At 45.9% G+C, this 19,757-nt stretch overlaps 5 protein-coding genes across 7 annotated transcripts; 2 read left to right on the top strand and 3 right to left on the bottom strand.

Moving 5' to 3' along the window:
- Positions 1-250: 250 nt before the first annotated feature.
- LOC6602318 (digestive cysteine proteinase 1) lies at positions 251-2,323 on the bottom strand. The gene is made up of 3 exons (XM_026992706.1): positions 2,239-2,323; positions 1,047-2,036; positions 251-978 (listed from the first exon to the last, which is right to left on the bottom strand). The coding sequence occupies exons 1-3, from the start codon at positions 2,285-2,287 to the stop codon at positions 368-370; spliced, it is 1,650 nt and encodes a 549-aa protein (XP_026848507.1). The 5' UTR covers positions 2,288-2,323; the 3' UTR covers positions 251-367.
- A 926-nt stretch (positions 2,324-3,249) lies between these two features.
- LOC6602314 lies at positions 3,250-19,712 on the top strand. 3 transcript variants are annotated; one of them, XM_026992696.1, is made up of 8 exons: positions 3,258-3,447; positions 11,074-12,194; positions 14,083-14,229; positions 14,298-14,459; positions 14,522-14,698; positions 14,771-14,977; positions 17,845-18,137; positions 18,217-19,712. In XM_026992696.1, exons 2-8 carry the CDS (start codon positions 11,756-11,758, stop codon positions 18,379-18,381), a joined length of 1,590 nt encoding a protein of 529 aa, XP_026848497.1. In that variant the 5' UTR covers positions 3,258-3,447; positions 11,074-11,755; the 3' UTR covers positions 18,382-19,712. The 3 variants fall into 3 exon arrangements, with proteins under 3 accessions (XP_026848495.1, XP_026848497.1, XP_026848496.1); XM_026992694.1 differs by lacking the exon at positions 18,217-19,712 and having other exon boundaries at positions 3,250-3,447; positions 14,771-15,612; positions 17,845-17,933; XM_026992695.1 differs by lacking the exons at positions 3,258-3,447; positions 18,217-19,712 and adding an exon at positions 10,892-10,998 and having other exon boundaries at positions 14,771-15,612; positions 17,845-17,933.
- LOC6602317 (heterochromatin protein 1-binding protein 3) lies at positions 6,995-7,519 on the bottom strand. The gene has a single exon (XM_002027295.1). The coding sequence runs from the start codon at positions 7,517-7,519 to the stop codon at positions 6,995-6,997; it is 525 nt and encodes a 174-aa protein (XP_002027331.1).
- LOC6602316 (pre-intermoult gene 1 protein) lies at positions 8,155-8,616 on the bottom strand. The gene has a single exon (XM_002027294.2). It carries the CDS (start codon positions 8,611-8,613, stop codon positions 8,155-8,157), a length of 459 nt encoding a protein of 152 aa, XP_002027330.1. The 5' UTR covers positions 8,614-8,616.
- LOC6602315 (cathepsin L) lies at positions 9,175-10,153 on the top strand. The gene has a single exon (XM_002027293.2). It carries the CDS (start codon positions 9,175-9,177, stop codon positions 10,144-10,146), a length of 972 nt encoding a protein of 323 aa, XP_002027329.1. The 3' UTR covers positions 10,147-10,153.
- Positions 19,713-19,757: the final 45 nt, after the last annotated feature.

Genomic DNA, 19,757 nt, shown 5'->3' with positions numbered 1-19,757 from the left:
AGCGCAGCCTAAATACAGCTGTTAAAGCGTGGACTTTGCAGGGCTGCAATTAAAAGTTATTGGCGGGATCTCAGCGAACAATTTGACTTAAAAAAAAAAATAAAAGTGCTGCTGGAAATCGTGCAAAGTTCAGCAGGGCACAAGTCATTGTTCTTTCCCGCTTATCGCTCCGGCAGAACTTAGCCAATAGAACTATGGAGCCATCCACAGACAGCCCGCCAGAAGTCCGATAAGAAGTCAAGGACTGGGATTACAAAAGAGCATATAGTATCAGCTCAGAAACTTTATTTCATATTTAGAGCCCGCGGGGCGAGAAAATAAAAAAGTGTAAAGAAAAATAAAAAACATAATTGGACCGAGGACCATTCTACATTTCCACATAGGTGGGCATGGTCATTACGCCGCAGTTGTTCTTGCGGGCTGACATCAGGATGTAGCCATCGTTGCCCCAATAGGTGGACCAGGAGTTCTTTACCAGCCAGTAGTCCTCGCCCTTGATGGTGCCAAAGCCCACGGCCAGAACGGCATGGTCCAGGCCATCCACATCGTTCTTGCACTCAGGCTCGTAGTAGACGCCGTGCGAATAGAAGCTGAAAGTTTTTGGTGAGGCATCAATGGCCACCGAGAGGGGTCCGTGCTTGAGGAGGGCCAGCTTAAACGCATTCGGATCGTTGGAGGTGACATTTACAAAGCCCTTGATGGGCGCCACGAGGGTGACGTTATTGATGCGGCAGTAGCCGTCCTGGCCAAGGTACGGTCCGTACTCCTCTTCGGTGGGGACGCCGCCCACCTGCATCATCCACTGATAGACGCGGAAGTCCTCGCCGCCATCGCAGCCGTTGTTGCCAAACGGCCAGGAGCAATCGATCAATGCCTGCTGGGAGAGACGGACCAAATCGCCGCCGTTCTTGAGGAAGAAGGCGCCCTCCAGGTGGCCAATGGTACCAAAGGACCAGCAAGATCCGCACACCGATTGGTCTGACATGAAAATGAAATACATTTAATTCAAGCAGGAAGACACGCCAGAGACACGCCTTGGGAAATACCTTTGACTGGGGTAACAGCACCGAAAAGACGCCAATCGTACTGGGCGGGAATCTCATCCTGGTGCTTAGACACATCGTAGGGGAAGGGCTTGCCTGTGTTGTAACCGCCTGACGATTTGTAGCCGCGTCTGGCCTTCAGCTCCTCCTCGGTCTTGTCGGCCAAATGATTGACGGCCAGCGTGTAGGTCAGCTTAGCCCGGTTCTTAGAGTGAATGTAGCGCAGGTTCTGGCGGAAGATGTTCTTCCTGTGCTCGTGCTCCTGCTCAGTGCGGTAGGCCATGCCGTGCTTGTGCTTAAAGTGGTGGAAGGCCCTATCGACGTGCTCGTCAGTGTGCGAGATAAACTCTTGCATCGGGTTAAAGGTGGCATAGTGGCCAGTGCCCGGCCCGGGGAAGCCCACGCACGTCAAGCTCTCGTCGATCTCGAACACCTCGTGGGGGATATCGACGTGCTCATAGCTGTCGTAGTCAAGGTAGTAATGATCGTAATGCGAGCCTAGGAGCGTGTTGTAGCCACGCATCTCGTAGCGCACTGGGATGGGCATACGGCTGGCCGGATAGTGTGGCGACTTCTTGTAGCGCACCCACAGCGTATATACGTTTTTCTTCTGGCCGATGGTCTCCTCCAGGCGGAACTTGTCGCAGGTGAAGCCCAGGAAGGTCTCGGTGCCGATTAGCTTGAATGGCTTGGCGTCCGGCAGGATGCTCTGAGTCTCCACTTTCTGCTCGGACGTGCCGTTGACCTGCAGGCAGGTCAGCTTGTTCATCTCCTGCTGCGTGGTGATGGGCGCCAGCTTCAGCATTGTGCCGTAATCCCCCTCCCCGGCCAGCTGGTACGTCTTCACCATGCCCCCATAGTAGTCGATGCGCGATCGTTTGGTGTTCTTATCGTACCAAGCGTAGAACGGCTCGGCAATCTCGGCATAGGGTATGTACAGCGTGCCCTTCACAATGTAGTTGGCATCCCAGCGCGGCGGGTTAGTGGCCTCTCCTGAAGTAGCGGTTGTTGTTTTTGTTGTTGGGAGAGGGAGAAAGAGAGGGAGTTTGTCAAATGCAAACGGTAAAGAGCGGCCATCACTGTCTTGGCTCACGCCACTTTTCGCATACACACATATGTATGTGCATACATTATTTTCTATGTAAATCTATTCTTTGTTTGACGAAACACTTTTCGCAATCTATTATTTACTCACCTGAGAGCGCCAGGCCCGCCAGCAGCGCTAAAACTAAAAACACTTGCATTCTCAGGAAATCTGTATTGAATAATCTATGATTAAATCGGAATTCAATATTAAGCTATTTGTTGTTCAGTTCAAAAGCTAAGCTCTTCTGCCGGCTCAAATTAACTTTTGCTCCAACAACAACTTTTTACAGCGAAAGCGTGAGAAACGCGTTTTGTCATTTAATGGTGCAAAACTGAAATACACAGCTCAAAACAAAGTATTACTTAATTTGAAATGTCAATTTTAAATAATTGTGAATTTTCGCTCTATTAACTCGAGCTTTTTTTGGTTCATATATTCTATTGGATTGCATTCATATTCATGCCACTCATTCCCTTTCAAACAATTCTACTTTGGCGCGCATCTCGACAACAGGATCCACATTTGTAGTTACTGTGTAGTTACCATGTACACATTTGCTTACCTTTTTTGTTTCAACCTAATTTTATAATAAAAGGGAGTCCTTCAAATAGGCCAGTATTGTAGAAAATGTATTTATCAATCGGATAAAACTATGAGTTCAGGGCTGAGGGTCCTAGATAGCTAGTAATATTACACCGTATATTAAAAGCTTGGAATATGATTTCCGTTCATGGACAGAGATCGATTAACCCATTGTTGGCCAGTGGTTTAATTATCATCCACGGATATGTTGAAGCATGAAGAATTTTATGTAAAAGTAAAGCAAGTAAAAGATGCCGCGCTTTTTTTGCATCTAAAGAGGAAGGATATGATGGAAATACAAGAAGAATTAACAAAATATATAATATTCCGCGTTTTAACTGAAGTTGTTCACCTGTTTAACTAGAGGGGGCGAAGTGGGTTAAATTAGTTCACCCACCCACGCAAGGTCGTCCACATAGATTACTGAAGGACTCCGAGAGACGTACTAGTTCAAAATAGTGTTCTATAAATGTTTAAGTGGTGAACGTGGTAGTTAAATGTACTTACTGCACCCATAGAAGTGCGCGTTGCAGATATCGCAATTAAAATTGCATTAAAATTTTATTTTATCGTGTGCGCTAAATGGGAAAAGTTCAGTGATTAGAGGCCCAGAAAGTTTTTTTTTGGAAAATGATGTGAAAGTTTTAATGCGAATCAACGGACGAGATAGGCAAATACAATGTGCCGTTAATTGGAGCAGCGAGCAGAACAGGTACAAGAGGAGCACACAACGAGGTAAAGAGTCCTGATGCGAAAAATGCTTTAAATTAAATCAAACTAGTATTTTTCCTGATTAGCTTTCGGTAGTTTTTGTTTTTTAGCAATTTAGATTCAACGTAAAAAGGATGTATCCATATATATACATATGTATGTATGTATGTACCTATTATGTAGCTCTATGCTGGAGCATTTCTTGCCCGCCTCACAATTGTTGGTACACACACAGGAAAAGTCAACAAAAACAATTTATATCATATACATATATATAGTACATACTCATGTACATATGTACATATAAATGAACAAGGAGCGTGTGTGCTGGAGCAAGATGCCGCATAGCCTTGAATGGCGTTTAGATAAAATTGCGAATGAAAACGAAACAAAATTACTGTGATATTTGAATAGAGGTTGGGACTACAATTTACCATGGAATAGATTTATTCACTTAAATCCAATGGGAATTCAGATTTACCGACAAACATTTTGAAGCCCCCGGGATAGCACAATTTTGTGTTAGTTAGGCTCTGCTTCGGAGAGCCGAAAATGTAAAAGTTTTATTAGCCGTGTGTGCAGGACAGGGCACACACGCAAAAAAAGAGAAAACACAAGCAACGTATTTCGATGTATGCACGTGTGCGTGCATGCATGTGTGTATTTTTTGCACACATACATATGCATGCACGTGGGTGTGTGTGATTCTACGCGATTCTACCGTTGCTGTGTGTAACCTACATTTTAAACGGCAGTGCACGTATGTTTGTATGAAGCCGAAAGCCGTGGCCGAACTCTCAGTTGCAGAGGTTTCAAAATTGAAGTGGTGTGGGGCCCGCGGCATATGTAAATTTGCCTTTATCAGTCCCTAAAAGCAGCACACAAACACACACACACACACACACACAAACACATTCAAATACATACAAATAAAAGTGCATGCTTCGCAAAGTCTTATGTACCGCTAGAATCAACAGCACTCTCAGGGGGCGCGCGGCTCTCGCGAGAGCGAAAACACAGCACGAAGTGAGAGCCGAAGCAGTGGAGAGCGGCGATGCAGAATTCAGCAGCAGTAGCAGCAGGATGATGTTTGCGTTCCGTTACCGTTACTGTATCATAGCTCTCTCGTGCTCCCATTGCCCCTTGTCGCCGTCCACTAAACCAAAGCCGCCTCTGTCTAACCCCTTTCCAGCCCCCTCTCTCCGCCCATTGCACTGGCATTTCCGTTAGCTGCCCCTGTCGGAAAATGTATATGCAAAGAGTTGGGCACAAATTGCATTATGCAGTCCTTAATGGCTCGTTGGGACATATAAATATCTCGCACTTACATAAATTGCTCTGCTCTCTGCTATTTACTCTCCCTCTCTCTTGACCTTCCTCTGTCCCGCCCCCCGCTACCTCCCAGAGTCCACTAAACGGGCCCCCTGTAATTACATAAACACTTTTACCACCGTCAGGTTGGATGTTTGTTGGGCCAGCGAATCGAAATGAAACTTTTGATTCCTCTACTGCACGCCCCCTCCTCCGCATTGAAAAGGAAATAAAAATGAAAATTGTTTCCCAATTATGAGTACGAGTATATATCAGGGCTTTGAGCTGGAAAGCCTCTTAGGAAAACTATACAAAAAATTAGCATTGCCAGGACTATATTCATTTAGTGTGATTTAGCAATAACAGCAGTTCCTTGAGCTGCTTTCCTACCATCCAGCATTCAGCTTCTACCATGTTAGCCGTGTAAATGTCAGTTACAACATCTAGATTATGATCCGTGCCCATCAACGTCAGAAGCCACACCTACGTGCTGTGGGGATCCTTATATAGTATGTGCATACATCATCCACATCATAAGTGCCAACAGCAGGGATACCATCATCCTCAGACGCCAAGCGAAACACATTCTCCATTATAATTTCTGTCATTCAGCGGCGCACAGCCCGCACAGCCCGCCCACTCCCATACGTGTCCCACTTCTGGCTATTTTTATGCCATTTCTGCATTGTTCATTGTTAAGCGCACATTATCGCATTTTCCTCTTAAGGCATCAGCTACAGATACTATTAACATTGCCACGACGCCAGCCTGTCGCCCTGCTCCCAGCTACACTTGCATCCACAGTACGAGTATCCTGCCAAGTCAAAGGTACCCTGTACTCCCCAGACATGTGCTGAATAGGTCTGTCATTACTTCTTGTCAGTGAAAATGAACGAAAGATGAAGAAATTGCGGTGAAAGGGAACACACAAAATCGATTAAAAGATTAATAGGCTCGTCCTATGACGCCTGGAACCCCCCGATTTGACTGAGGGATTGGGAATAAAATGTTTTCGGGTAGAAAGGACGTCAGCTGTGCAACATCATTAAGGTGTTTCTTCGTTTGGATCGATAGCGAAAAGGTTTTTCTCTGCTTACGTTACATGTTGTGCCACCGACTGGATGTACCCGGACTTCTCTCTGATTTGAGTGAACGGGGATGTGAATGGGTTGGGAAAAGGGATAGCTAAATGGATGATTCAGATTGTTGCCACACTTCCACACTTTCTGCCCACTAAGCTGCCGCAGCGTGTGTCCCGCGTGTGTGTGGGTGGCGATGGCGATGGCGATGGCGATGGCGGTGGCTGCCACTATGCTCGTGCATAGGAGCTGGCTGCTATCTCTCTTGGGCACACAAACACTTGGATGCGAAGTGGCTTTTGTGTGTGTGCGCCGCAGTGCACTGGCTACACGGGATTTCTAGCTGGCAATGCCACTGTCAGCTTGTCAGGATGTCAGGATGTTGGCTCTGAATTCGAAAACAATGGACCCATTGTGCCACCCGATGATGCTGTCTTCGGTTGCGGCCATTTTAGTTGTTGTTGCCCGTAAACAATTGACGCCCTGATGCCAGCTCTTTGCGCATAAGTAATTAAGTGTCTGTGCCTGGGTGTGTGTGTGTGGGCAGTAATTACCATTTATGGACGCTATTGGTTCCCCCCACCCCCCTAAGTATGGCCACAAATGGCGCAGAGCTGGTGGCGCAGTCGTGTGGAAAAATCGGAGCGCCTGAATGTAGGCAACGAAAGTTGAAAGTCAGCCTTGGTGGGTGGCAAGAGGTGTTTATTCTGCATAAACATACATAGTTATTATTCCTTGTTTATGCGTAGCCCCGGCAGATCCATTCTCATCAGAGCTCGCTAATCACCCGCAAGGCTTACTCGCTCCCTCTCTCACCCAAAGCTTTTCTTTCGATAGAGCCGAACCTACGACTGCATCTGTCTCGCAATAACAACTTAGAGGGACTTACACACAGCTTTGTAAGCTCACACAGCAATAAGCAGCCGCAATAAGCTCACATAAGTGGTCGAGGTGTGAGACAGAGACAGCGACAGCGAGCAGAGCTTATCTCGCGAGAACAAGGCACGCACGCATACACATGCACGCAGAAGGCAGCGCGTGTGATCAGCGAAAGACAAGTGCAAAAGGGAAAGTGAAAAGTTAATTCAGAATTGACTGTGTCTTTTGCCTTTGCTTTGTGCCCGCAAAAGTAGCCTTTTTATTTATGGATTACATCTAATGTACGAGTATGTACCTCTGACTTAACCCGAGGCCTGCTTACGTTTGTTTGCTGCCACGGTGGCACGCTTTTTGGCGGCTGCCACAGGTGTCTGCCTCTTGGTGGGCGTGGCAACTGGCTGGCGGCGCTTCGGTGCCACTGTGGTGCGTCTCTTGGGCGCTGCGGTGGTTCGCCTACGACGCTGCTTGTTTTTGCCGGCGGCAGGCTTCGGGGCTTTTTTCGGTGTGGCTGGACTTGGCTTCGTGGGGACCACTGGAGCGGGGGTCACTTCACTTGATCCACTATCCACTTGATCTTCAGAACTGTCTTCCGATTCCTCTCCCGAGCTCACACCCGAGTCGTTGTTGGAACTCGCCTCTGTTGTTGCATCTTCGGTCGAGCCCTCAGCTGTACTCGCACCATCGTCTTCATAATCCTCGTAGCTATAGTCATCGTCATTGTAATCACTATAATCGTACTCAGAACTATCCGTAGTATCTTGAGCGGCGACCACAGTGCCACAGACCAGAATGGCCAGGGTCAGCGCTAGCACAGGCAACAATCTCATTTTGTTCGCGTTCTTCCGGGTATCTTTCAATAGAACTCAATTCGGGAATTCTAAGCAATGGAATGGTACTGAGATCTTGGTTTTTATAGGGTTTTCAAAGCACAGACACACGTTTCTCTGTTGTGTTTTGTATTTGTTTTAGCGATTTAGTTTGCTTTTCTTTCTATTGTTCATATACCTTTTATATATGCTAGGAGAGCTTTTCTATTGTCCGACCACCTGTGTGTGTCTTTCATTTGTTTATATCTTGTCTTTTCATCTGAATCCACTGGATCATTTTTTGGAACTTTTCTAAAGGTAAAGCATGACGTCAGAAAGTGTAGATTTTGGTCCATGCTTTTACCGTTTGAAGCTCTGCATAGATTCAATTCAATGTACTATTCCAGATGGTACTAATCTATCTATAGATCCATTGTAGATCCCACAATACCTGACCCTTAAAAGGGTATCGAGACTAGTTTTGAGGAAACCATTTGGATTTTTCTAGAAACCAACATTCGACTGGAACGCTCTACTTTTTAGAACGTTTCGCACATCTCAAAAATAATAGATTTAGAAATATTTATGTACATATATGGAACCAGAAATTCCAGAAAACTTTATTTCATCATTAGCATTATTATTTTATAGAATATTTAACCAGATCGCCTGCGATTTTTTGCGGCAACGGCGTTGATCCGCTTCTTGGCTGCAACAGGTGTCTGCTTCTTGGCAGCGGCCTGCTTCTTGGCCGCTGCGGCGCGTCGCTTGGCTGCCACGGTGTTGCCCCTGCGCACGTTGTTCTTCTTTTTGTTCTTGGCGGCAGCGTTTTTCTTGGCCTTTTTTGGGCTTGGCTTTGGCGTTGGGGCAGCAGTGGCGGCTTCCGTGTCCGTGTCCGTGTCCGTGTCTTCCGAATCGTCACCGCCAGCATCATCGCCATCTGCGCTGTCCTCTGCGCCGTCGGTGCTGGAGTCATCTACCGCGTCCTGGGAATAATCCTCGTCAGCATAATCGCCAGTGCTATCTTCGTACAGATAATCCGGATCGATCGTTGTTTGAGCCACCGCCACGTGGGCAATTACTACAGCCAAGGTGAGGGCCAGCAGGAACTTCATTTTGCTTTCGTGTCGGGAACTTTGAGAACTCAAAATGAGGTGTTCTTCGCTGGGCTGGCTGGCATTTATAGGCCGAAATGCCCGAAAATTGTATTTTATTTTGCATAGATCGTAGACAAATATTGTGAAACAAAATGAAGAGCAAACAAGCACTCCTTTAGTTTGTCTTTGAAGCCAGCTGTGTGTGGCTTTCTTTTGTTAGACTTGTACTTTGTCGGGCATCTGTACTGCGCGATGGAAGCCACTTTTGGATGAAGAAACTCTTTGCACTCAAGGTGGAAATCATTTGGTATAAATCATGGAAGAACTCCAGGCGGACTCTGTGATTCTGCCTGGAAGAAGGCATCATCTGAAAGGAATAACAAGAAACTACAAATGCCAACGATTCACCATACTATGACTCGCTCTGAGGTTTATCGAACTACATGCGATAAGTATAATGACAATGAATCATGGCAATGCAATGACTCCGCGTTATATGATCGCTGTATGCGGTGATCCTATAAATAGGGCCTCTGTCCTAGGAAGTCAATCAGTTGCTCTTGAGTTTCGTAGCTGAGAATGCAGTCCCAGGCTCTGATAGTCCTGTTCTGCCTCCTGACAATCGTCCGGGGTGCAGCCGTTTGGTCCGAATGGAACGCCTTCAAAGAGCGCCACAACAAGAGCTACCAATCGGCGGATGAGCACCGCCTACGCTTCCTCATTTTCATGGACAACAAGTTGCGGATTGTCGAGCACAACAAGCGCTGGGCGAGGGGTCAGGAGAGCCACCAGTTGGGGATCAATCAGTTCGCGGATCTGTCGTCCAGGGAGTTCAGGGAAAGGCTACTGCACAGCGAACAAGTGTCCCAAGGCTTTGGGGATGTCTACTTGATGCCTTCGGAAGTAGAAATTGAACCTCTACCAGAAACTGTGGATTGGCGGACGCGGAATGCTGTGACCGCGGTCAAGTCCCAGGGGGATTTCCCCACCTGCTGGTCCTTTGCCGCCACGGGGGTCATCGAGGGTCGTCACGCCATCAAATACGGCCATCTGCAGTCGCTTTCCGAGCAGAACCTCATCGACTGTTGCCTGGGATCCGAGGGGGGCTACAACACCTGGAGGGCCATGCAGTGCATCCGGACTCTGGGTGGGATCGACACTGAAGTGTCCTACGCCTACCAGGGACCCGCCGCACCCTGTTCATATCGGCCATCGGCCAGAGCTGCCCGCGTCTTTGGTGCCGTGCCTCTGCCCCAGGGCAACGAGCGGACTATGGCGCAGGCTCTGCTTAGCGGCCCTCTTGCGGTGTCCATCAATGCGGCAACCATTCAGTTCTACAAGAGTGGCGTCTTCCGCGACTCCTCCTGCAGCAGGTCCGTTAACCATGCCGTCCTGGCTGTGGGCTACGGTACCGATCCCAGCTACGGCGACTACTGGCTGATCAAGAACTCATGGGGCACGGGCTGGGGCGAGAGCGGCTATATCCGCATGGCACGCAACAGCGACAACCAATGCGGCGTGGCATCCTCAGTGTTTTACCCCATAGTCTGATCACATTTTATGCGAATAAAGTAATGGTCTAATCTAACGATTTCTAGGATTATCGAAGCATTTATTGTTGTAGATCCAACGGCTCTACGGAGATACATACATATGTATCTAGAGCAAGCTTTTTGAGCAGTCCATCAACAAACATAAAAACCGTATGGACATGACCCGAGTCAGGCAGCAGTGTGCAATGTTTTTGCCTCGGCGGGACCGAGCTCGTCATGCACACGGCATATATTATGTTTTTGCACTGTCGGGCATTCTCTATCACACTCTTCGCAAGGCCGACGCCTAGCGCTACAACTAAAACATGCATTTATTTTATATGTTAGACTTTAGACACTATTCATTCAGGACTTGCAATATTATAGAATATTCTGTTCAACTTTAATCTAGGTAATATTTTTTATTAATTAATCTAATGAATACAGTGATATATGTACATATGTATTTATTAATGTACGTACATATATTTTGTATAAGTTTTTTATATTTATATTTTTTTGTATTTAAGTTTTTTCTTATATTTTTATTATATTATATTATTATTATATTATTATCTTATTTATTTTATTATATTTTATTTTGAGAGAATAAATACATTTTTGATGCTTATTTTTATTTTTTATTTTTTTTTATTTTTTAGAGATGGAGATCTGTAAGAAGGCGATGTCCTTGCTGTTTTTGTTAATGCCTCAAGCTGGCTCTAAACGACTGTAGAGTGAGGAACCCCTATGCTGTCACTGGGTTTCCCCCTTTCGATGTTTTTCTTTGCGACTTTCGCTTTCATTTATGCGAAGATTTCTAAAATGATGGATATTATGATTATTTGCGTGCACGCAATTCCCAGCTTATGTACGATTATATTCCAAAACATGCAACACATTCAAATTTATATGTTTGACCTTTTTTTTGCCCGTTCAATTGCAGGCGGGGAAAAACGAGTGGCAGCGACAGCAGTGGCAGTGGCAGAAGACCAACCTAGATATAAAGTTCGTGCCGTAAATCTTCAACTTGCATGGAATTAATACCCCACCGCCGGGAGGGTGGACAGGGAGGCGCAACAGGAGCGGGTCTAGGCGGGGGGCGTTGCGCATGCAACACACATTAGTGGGTCACTCGAAGATGATGACGCTGATGACCGCAACCGCAGAAGCAACAGAAACAACAGCAACAACCGAAACAGCAGCTAAACAAGCAACCGCCTTGCAGGGGAAAATTATATAAAATTATCATGCAGGACGGGCCACAGCGAGCAGCAAGTCGGCCACTTGACGGCGGCAGACGGCAGGAAAAGGCTAAGGCTACGCTGCAGCGGCGGGTCGCATGACGTACACGACGTAACGTGCACACCCTAACGGGGCTGCTGGCCAATTTGTCCACAAGAAGGACACGAGCGGGGCACCACCCAACCGAACTGAGCCACTAACCAGGCGGAAAGTGCAACTGCAACTGCAACGGAAACCGAAACTGAAACTGAAACCGAAACAAAAACGAGATCCAAAGTGTACCCAAAAAACTGAAACTTTTCGGCCCGAATGGCACAACTTTTCGAACAATTGCCACGGCGTTGGGGCGAGCGGCGTTGAAAAGCGACGGAAAAAATGTCAAAATGGCGAAGTTAACGTTGCCGCGTCTTTTGCAGCGACTGCAGCTGTTGGCGTTGCAACTGGCCACGCCCAGCAGGCAGCCGCCACATCATCAGCAGCAGCAGCAGCAGCAGCAGCACCCACACGCACACCCACACGGCTGCCATCTGATGGCCATGCAGCTCTGCCAGGCCATGCTCCTATACGGCTGCCTCCTGCTCCTCCATGCGTCTGCCTCAGTGTCTGCCTCGGCCTCGCACACGGCGCTGGCACTGAATCTCTCATCAGCCATAGACCTAAACCAACTCAAACACCATCCAGAGCAGCCCGATCATCCGCAACAACCGCTACAACCACAACGCGCACAGAAACGTGACGCTGCCAATGTGCCTGACGATGACTATGATGGCAGCTACCCGGATGATATCGACGACATTGAGGCCTTGCTAAATAATAAGTCAGGTGAGTGTGGACCTCCTCTAGGCCTTTAATTCCAAATTAAGGTCAACACTGTGGGGTGGGCAGCGGAATGGGAGCCATGGGAGGGATGGAGGGTGTGTTGGGGCGTGTTACGAAATACGCCACAGAAATCTGGCCTACAGCCTTGTTTTCCCTGGGCTACAGCCTCTGTACAAAGGTCCCATAAGCGACCGGACACAGAACCAAGCGATTCGCGAAATTTTCTTCTGGGGGCACAGCGGAAAATCAGATGTTCCTCTTAACGGAAAATGCATGAAGCATTAAAGATTAAATATTATAGCATAGGAATATAAATTCGACTGTCTTTTAAAACATAGAAATACTCGTATATACAAATTTTTCTTGGAAAAGTCCACCGAGAACTCATTTCTATATACTTTTCTCCCGATATTTTTTTCTAAATTTTGCCAATTGGCATTTAGTTGTATTAACTCTGATCTGTAGACCTCTTAAAATAAGCAAAAGTTCACTTTATCGGTATTTTTTGGTACTTCCTTTAGCATTTTCCCTTATAAGAAAGATGATTCTTGATGAAAGTTTTTCCTCAAAGTCTCCCTAATATATTAAACTATTCAATGTATTAAATATCTTTTCTTAACACAACACAGAGGTTTAATTTAAATTTTTAAAAAATCTAAAAACCATATTTGCGTGAAATTATAACCATTTTTAAGATAAATCAATTCACAAAAATTATGAGAAACTTTCAACTTTCGCTGAAATCTGAGTTTGAAATCGAAAACCACTTACATTTTTGTTCCGCGCAACTGCCTTGGTTTTTTTTGCAAAAATCTCGAAAAAGAATAGCTGCCCAAAATCGACCTCAGCACTAATTGTAGGGCCAATCAAAGGCTACTATGAAATGGGAAAATAATTTTGAAATGCGTACGATTTCTGGGAAATGCCCATATGCAAAAAACATCTACATATATTTAAATTAAATATGAAACATAAATGTATTGGAGAGTCTTTAAGTCCCATCTAAATATAAAGTAACTCAAAATAAATATATTTTGTGTGTAAATGGTTATGAAATATATTTAATCTAAATAAGAATATTTTTTCTAATTTCAAATGTGAAATATATTTATTTTTAATCTGTGAAATAAAGTATTTGCATCAAATATTTGCATATTAATGTGTATTGGTGCACATTTCAGTACAATTTCAGTGCTTTTATCTCGAGATGTGACAATAATTCGTTTGTCCGTCCCTTGGGGTTCGAAATGAATTTGTCGTATAGACCACAGAATTCCCCTGGGCTTGTGGCTCTCTAGAAAATATTTTGTATTCATTTTCTGTCTTTCTAATGCGTTTGTTTCTAATGCTTTTAGCTGAAAATTCGTTGCGTTGCGTTTCAGTTCGGTTCGGTTTGCCATCGCATTTTCTCGCCAAGTTCCAGCTTGGGAATCCCCCCAGAGATCATGAAAGCCATAAATTGCACAACGTACATACAGTCTGCCTGGGTCCATGCTGGTCCAAGGTTCCTGCTGCCGTTGTGGTTGCATTTGTTGTTTAACTTTTAGATTTTGGCATGCAGTTGCCGTACCACCTGGGGACTGCAGCTGCCGCAGCGATGGGGTTGATGATTCATGGGTATTCATGGGTTCGTTTCATCCATGATGAAGCAGAACCACAACAGTACAGCAGCAGCACTCTCAGAAACGTATATAGGAGCTGTGGTAACCATTTGATAAAGAATAGCCAGGAATAATATGACATTTAAGGGGAAACGGGCACGTCCTACAAATCTGCATAGCTGCAGGACTGCAGGACTCCTTGACTGAATGGGAGGCCTGCACATTGATGTGGATTAAATTGCATAATGTTTATTATTGATGCAAATGGGTTTTTGTTTTCCGCATTGCAGCAAAGGGGAAGTACATTGGGGCGCCGTGCAACGAGCTGAAGTGCGACGTGAAGCTGCTGCATGTGGCCTGCGACAAGGAGACGCAGACCTGCACATGCGAGCGGAACTATCCCGTGCAGCTGGGACTGATAAAGGGTTGCGCCAAACGTGAGATTACTCGTGACTAATTCACCATCATTTTGTTGTATAGCATTAACCGATCCTCTCTTTGACAGCTAAAAAACTGGGCGATCAGTGTTTCTACGACGAGACGTGCATCTACAACGATGAGAACTCCCTCTGTGTTCAGGTGCGCCACAATGCAATGTGTCAGTGTGCCAGTGGCTTTCATTCGGTCAGCTACACGAAGCCGACACGGCGTGTCTTTTGCACGCCAGGTAAGTGGATGGGATCCCCCTGCGGACTCCACTGCACATACTGACCGCTCTCCCATTGACAGATCTCAGCGAGCTGAGCTCTGATCTGCCCACGCTGCTGGGCGTCTCCACGGGCATTGCCGTGCTGGCCGGGCTCATCTGTATGGTGCTGCATCTGTTCAGCAAGACCAAGTATCCGAGGCACCGCAACTACGGGGACGCCAGCATTCCGCCGCCCATTCTTTACTCCAGCGATACAGGTTTGAGATCTTTGCCGCGAAGGCAAATCGAGATCCGATTCGATTGATTGATTGACTCTCTCTTGCCTGCAGGGATACCGCTGACAGTGCACTCGGCGCGCCCTTCGTCGCGGTCTAGCATACGTTCGACGGGATCGATTGGCTCCTTTGGGCAGCGACGGGCTTCGGTGGGAGGACAGGCTAGCGGAGCAGCAGGTGGAGCTGGTGGTGGAGGAGGTGGTGCTGGAGGTGGAGGCGGCGGCGGGTCGAAGGGCATACTGGTGTCGACGTCTCGTACAGGTGCGGCTAGATCGGCCGCCATATTGCTCATATCGTGTCACATAGCGGCCGTGTCGAAACAAAATTCTCGCGCCTCATCGCGTCACACATCCGGAGCCGGTTGCAGCCAGCATTCGCGCGACGATCTCGACGAGAACAGTGGCGGCGGTGGCGGTGGCAGCGCGAGCGGTTGTCGCAGCTGCGAGAGCTCGCTCTCGATGACCCGCCAACTGCAGAAGCAACTGAACCATCAGCGGCATCTGCTCAGCTTCGAGCTGTCGCCGGCCAGGTCAAAGAATCAGGATAGATTTAGGACCCTCTTGGGCATGAACGGAATTGATAATAATTATAGAACCCATGACGATGATGACGACGACTACGGTCCCCATAGCATAGATCCCGGCACTGTTCCGGCCGTGCATACACAGGCCCATGGCCATGATGTCGATGGCGATGTCGGTGGCGGTGGCGTTGGTGGCGGTGGCGGTGGTGCCAGTGGTCCCAGTGGTGCTGCTGCTGGTTATAGTTATGGTTATGGTTATGGTTATAGCGATGCCGATACCAACGGCGATACCAACGGCACTGACGGCGCCGAGCTGCATCACTTGCAAATTGGCGCACTCCCCACGCCGGCGAGTGAAACGCCCCGATTTGCGGTAAATCAACTCAATCATCAGTCGTTCAGTCGTTCAGTCCTTCAATCGCTCCAGTCGCTCATCATGATCAGTCATCGTTGCAGCAGATCAGCATATCAGCATATCAGCATCCATATCATCTTCATCTCCATATCCACATCCGTATCCGTATCTGTATCCACAAAACAGCTCCACATCACAATGGAAACTAAATCGAAATTATCTGTTCTCTGTTCTGTTGCTGCATCCAGCACTCTCTCAGTTGGAGATACTCGTACTCCCAAGTGTGTTCTTACCCTTGATGGAATTTATCTTTTAACTAAATTCTGTTTGCTACTGGTAGAGCTCCAACAACATGCATACAATAGAAAGTGTACACTGTTCAGACACTTGTATAGATCCATATTCATCTCATTTCATTCCAAAGCAAGGTCTCTAAAGGCACATCTCTTGTACCCATTGATGTTTATAAATTCTCTGCGTTTATATAAATTTCACACATGTACTAATCATGCTGTTGGTTTTCCCATGATGTTTGTAATTCGATTATCAAATTAATTCATTCATTTGTATAACTTTCGCACACACATACACACGTCCAGAAGTGGGTCAGGGCTCTCTCGATTACCATTTCAAATCAGGGTTAATTAATTTTACTTGTGTCCAAAAGTCATTCCATTTCATTTGATTTCATTTCACCCCCATATTAGCCCTATCCCTGATCTATCTATCCTCCCCGATTCAGCGCATTGCTTGCATAATTAGTGTTTAAATCGGTTAAAATTCTATCTCCCGAACTAGTTGAAAAGTGAAACAAAAATTTTTATGTTCTCTTGATGATCGATGTTAAATGTGCTTCCGAGCTCCCTTCTGTTTCCAAATACAAAGTTGTTTCTATTGTTATAATTTCTATACTATAACCAGACACACACACACACACACACACATACATATACACTTACACGCACACTGATAATGATAAGGGTTCAAGAATAAATTCAACAGCAACGACAGATAATTGCAGTCAAAAGTCGCAGAAATGAAATGATATCGTTGTCTTATAAGAATATATCATGGTTCCATTTGAGAGGATCCACAGATCCACAGATCCACAAAGCGATGATCTGATGATATCAAAGATACAAAGATACACCCTCTGACAAGATGATATTGAAGCAATATGGCGGTGACTATGTTCAAAGCAAATCCTACCCCCCCGAAACTTCCACATAGCATAACCGAAACACACACACAATTTTGCCATTAACTATAAATAAAATGCATTGCAAATTAAGAAAATTATGACACACAAAACCACACACACACACACACACACGAGCACACTTTATGCATGCATTGAAGAGTCCTCCTGGTCCTGCCAGCAGCGGAGGACAGACACTTGGTGGCTGCGGCTGCGGCTGCAGCTGAGGCAGAGGCAGAGGCAGCTGCTGCTGGCAGGACCCGGAGAACCTTCAACTTACGGCTGACCTTTCTCCCTAACTATTTGATTGAGTTCACGTTCACACACACACACCCACACACACCACAAGCTCCATGACACACCCAATCCAATCGATACTTCCACACGATATGGCCTGGCCACTCCTACCTTCTACCTTCTGCCTTCTACTTATACCTTATACTATGTATGTGTATGTATGTATGCTCTTCTTCCCGCAACTTTCTGTGTGCTCGAATGTTCTTCTAGTTTTTCCTACTTCTTGTGCGCCTTGAATTGAAAATTGCGATTGCGGCTTAGTGCTTTTGAAACCAGCAAAAACTTTGCCTGTGTGGAATCTATCGCTATCTCTATCTCTCTCTCTATCTCTGTCTGTTCCCTGTCCTGATCTACGAGAATATAAACGAGTACGAGGCTACTTCAAAGGTAAAGGCTGGGCTAAAGCTGACATCTCTGAATGACTTGATGACAAAATCTTTGGCGGAAGCAACCTTTCAATGCAGCTTTCAACCTCCTCGCACTCGTTTAGTCTGCTTCTGCTTTTCAATCGCTTCGGAATGAACTGTCGCTCTAGCCACTTACTCTATCTTCTCGCTATCTTTCGTATGTCTCTGTCTAAACTAACTACTGTGTATCCTTACTTACTCTCTTAAGCCGATGCTTCGATATTCAATCAATTTAAATACTTGCAATACTTTAAATATACTACTACTACTACTACTACTACTCCATCCGAATGCATTTTGCGAGGCATTTGGTTAATCGACCTCTCCGGTTCCATTGCTTCCTTTTAGGTTCTCGAAGACCAAGTCTAGCATCGGTGCACAGCACTAGTTCCTCGGTGCGAAGCTACAGCATGATGCGTTTCGAAAAGGAGGCTCAACAGAAGGAGATCCGGCAGGAGATGAAGCTGCGTCTGGCCCGGCTGCAGCAGCAGCAGCACCTCACCCAGAACAAGCCGCAGATTGTCATCGGGGAGGCGCTGCTGCAGCACGGGGCCTTAGGTCGGGTAACCATCCCCACGCCCAGCCCGCTGACGCCCAACTCACTGGACGAGCTGCTGCCGTCACTGGATGAGAATCAGGAGGTGAGTTTTGAAGTTTTGAATACTCTCTTCAAATCGAAATCGATTTGAAAACCTATCTCTTTCTCTCTTTTCTATACAGTATCCACCCAGGCTGGAGGGAACATTCAAGCAGCTGGTGCAGCCAGAAACTACAGCAGGTGGCGGCGGAGGAGCTGGAGCCCTGCGAGCAGCTGCCGCCCAATCGTCTCCGGCCAGTGCAAACGGCTACCATGGTCCCTGCAGCTCATCGACTGAGGCCCTCTAAAGCTACCCCCGGGGCCCCGGGGCATAAATACATAAGTATTAAAGTATTCAAGTAGATCGTAAGCCAAACCCAAAGTTCTCATCTGATTTGCTGTGCTAGGGCGCCGAGTAGCAAATTAAATTGACCGTCAAACGTGTTGTAGACAGCTTAGATTATGTGTAACATAGTAAGCCCCTACCCTATGCCGCCTAAGCAGCCCCCCCTAGCCTAGGCTAAGTTCTGTTACCGTCTAAGCGAGTTCTCAAATTAGTATTGTATCATATACGTAGCGAGAGAGTTAATCGAAACATTTTATACGTGTGTGTGTATTGTCATACAGTTTTGTAGAAGTTATATATTTACAAATTAATTCGATGGCGTGGCGCATGGGGTCAAGGATCGTTCAGAAAACAACTTCTTCAGTGATACTTCAGAGTACTCGTTCTGACACATTCCTGAGAATTCGAATACTTTCTCCCTGATCCCCGATTCGTTCCGATTGGATGGATCATAATGAATTGATTAGTTTAAAGTTAGTCTAGTCTAGTCTAGTCTAGTCTAGTGTTTATCGTTAGGGTGAGATAGTACTGATAAAATATACGCGAAATGAATTTATAAAATTTATGTTTATGAACACAAATTTGTTCACTCGTACCGTACTCCCGATGAATATGAATATGAATATGAGAAATCCTTATGAATACAGAGGCAGGCGCACAGTTGAGAGCCTGGTCGAGATCTAGCTAAATCAATAATTATGTTAAGCGATAAATCAAAAATGTTGATCTGACAAAGCTCTTGAGTTCTTTGCAGTAGATCCAACGTAGAGAATGATGAATCGAATCTTCGCGGCAAGTCAATTTTAGTTTACGGTTAACGAATTTTTCTACAAAAGGCGTTTCAAATGAATACAATAATCGAATAGATCAAATGTACATTACTTATCCCAGCACTCGCGTGCGAAACCCTAGAACCCAATTCGTTCGATCGGTCGGTCGATCGATCGATCGATTGTAATAATTAACTTATAACTAACGAGTATTTGATACCAAGGTTGTTGACTGTAGTTTGGTTCCATGATTTGTTGTGTCCTACTATCTATATAGATCTCTGTTCCGTTCCCAAGATACGTACGTACGAATACAACAAGCTATAGAAGACGTTTAAAATACACTATATACACATGCCTACATTTACATACATACTATCCGTATATATGTATGTACTAGCATACATACATATGTACTTACCTATGCTATATTGTACTTACGAATGGTAGAACACATATCTAAGGTTCAGTGTTGGTTGCATACGGGAGTAAATAGAAATAAATGCAATTTTGTGTTTTCAAACGTCCTGTCTATACTCTCTATAGAGGTTTTTGGACCCCCCTTCAA

This window comes from Drosophila persimilis, unplaced genomic scaffold (assembly GCF_003286085.1).
Source record: "Drosophila persimilis strain 14011-0111.01,24,50 unplaced genomic scaffold, DperRS2 tig00000780-arrow-arrow-pilon, whole genome shotgun sequence".
Classification (NCBI taxonomy): Eukaryota; Metazoa; Arthropoda; class Insecta; order Diptera; family Drosophilidae; genus Drosophila; species Drosophila persimilis.
Note: the sequence above shows the minus strand (reverse complement) of the source record. Positions and strands in the feature narration are given on the sequence as shown.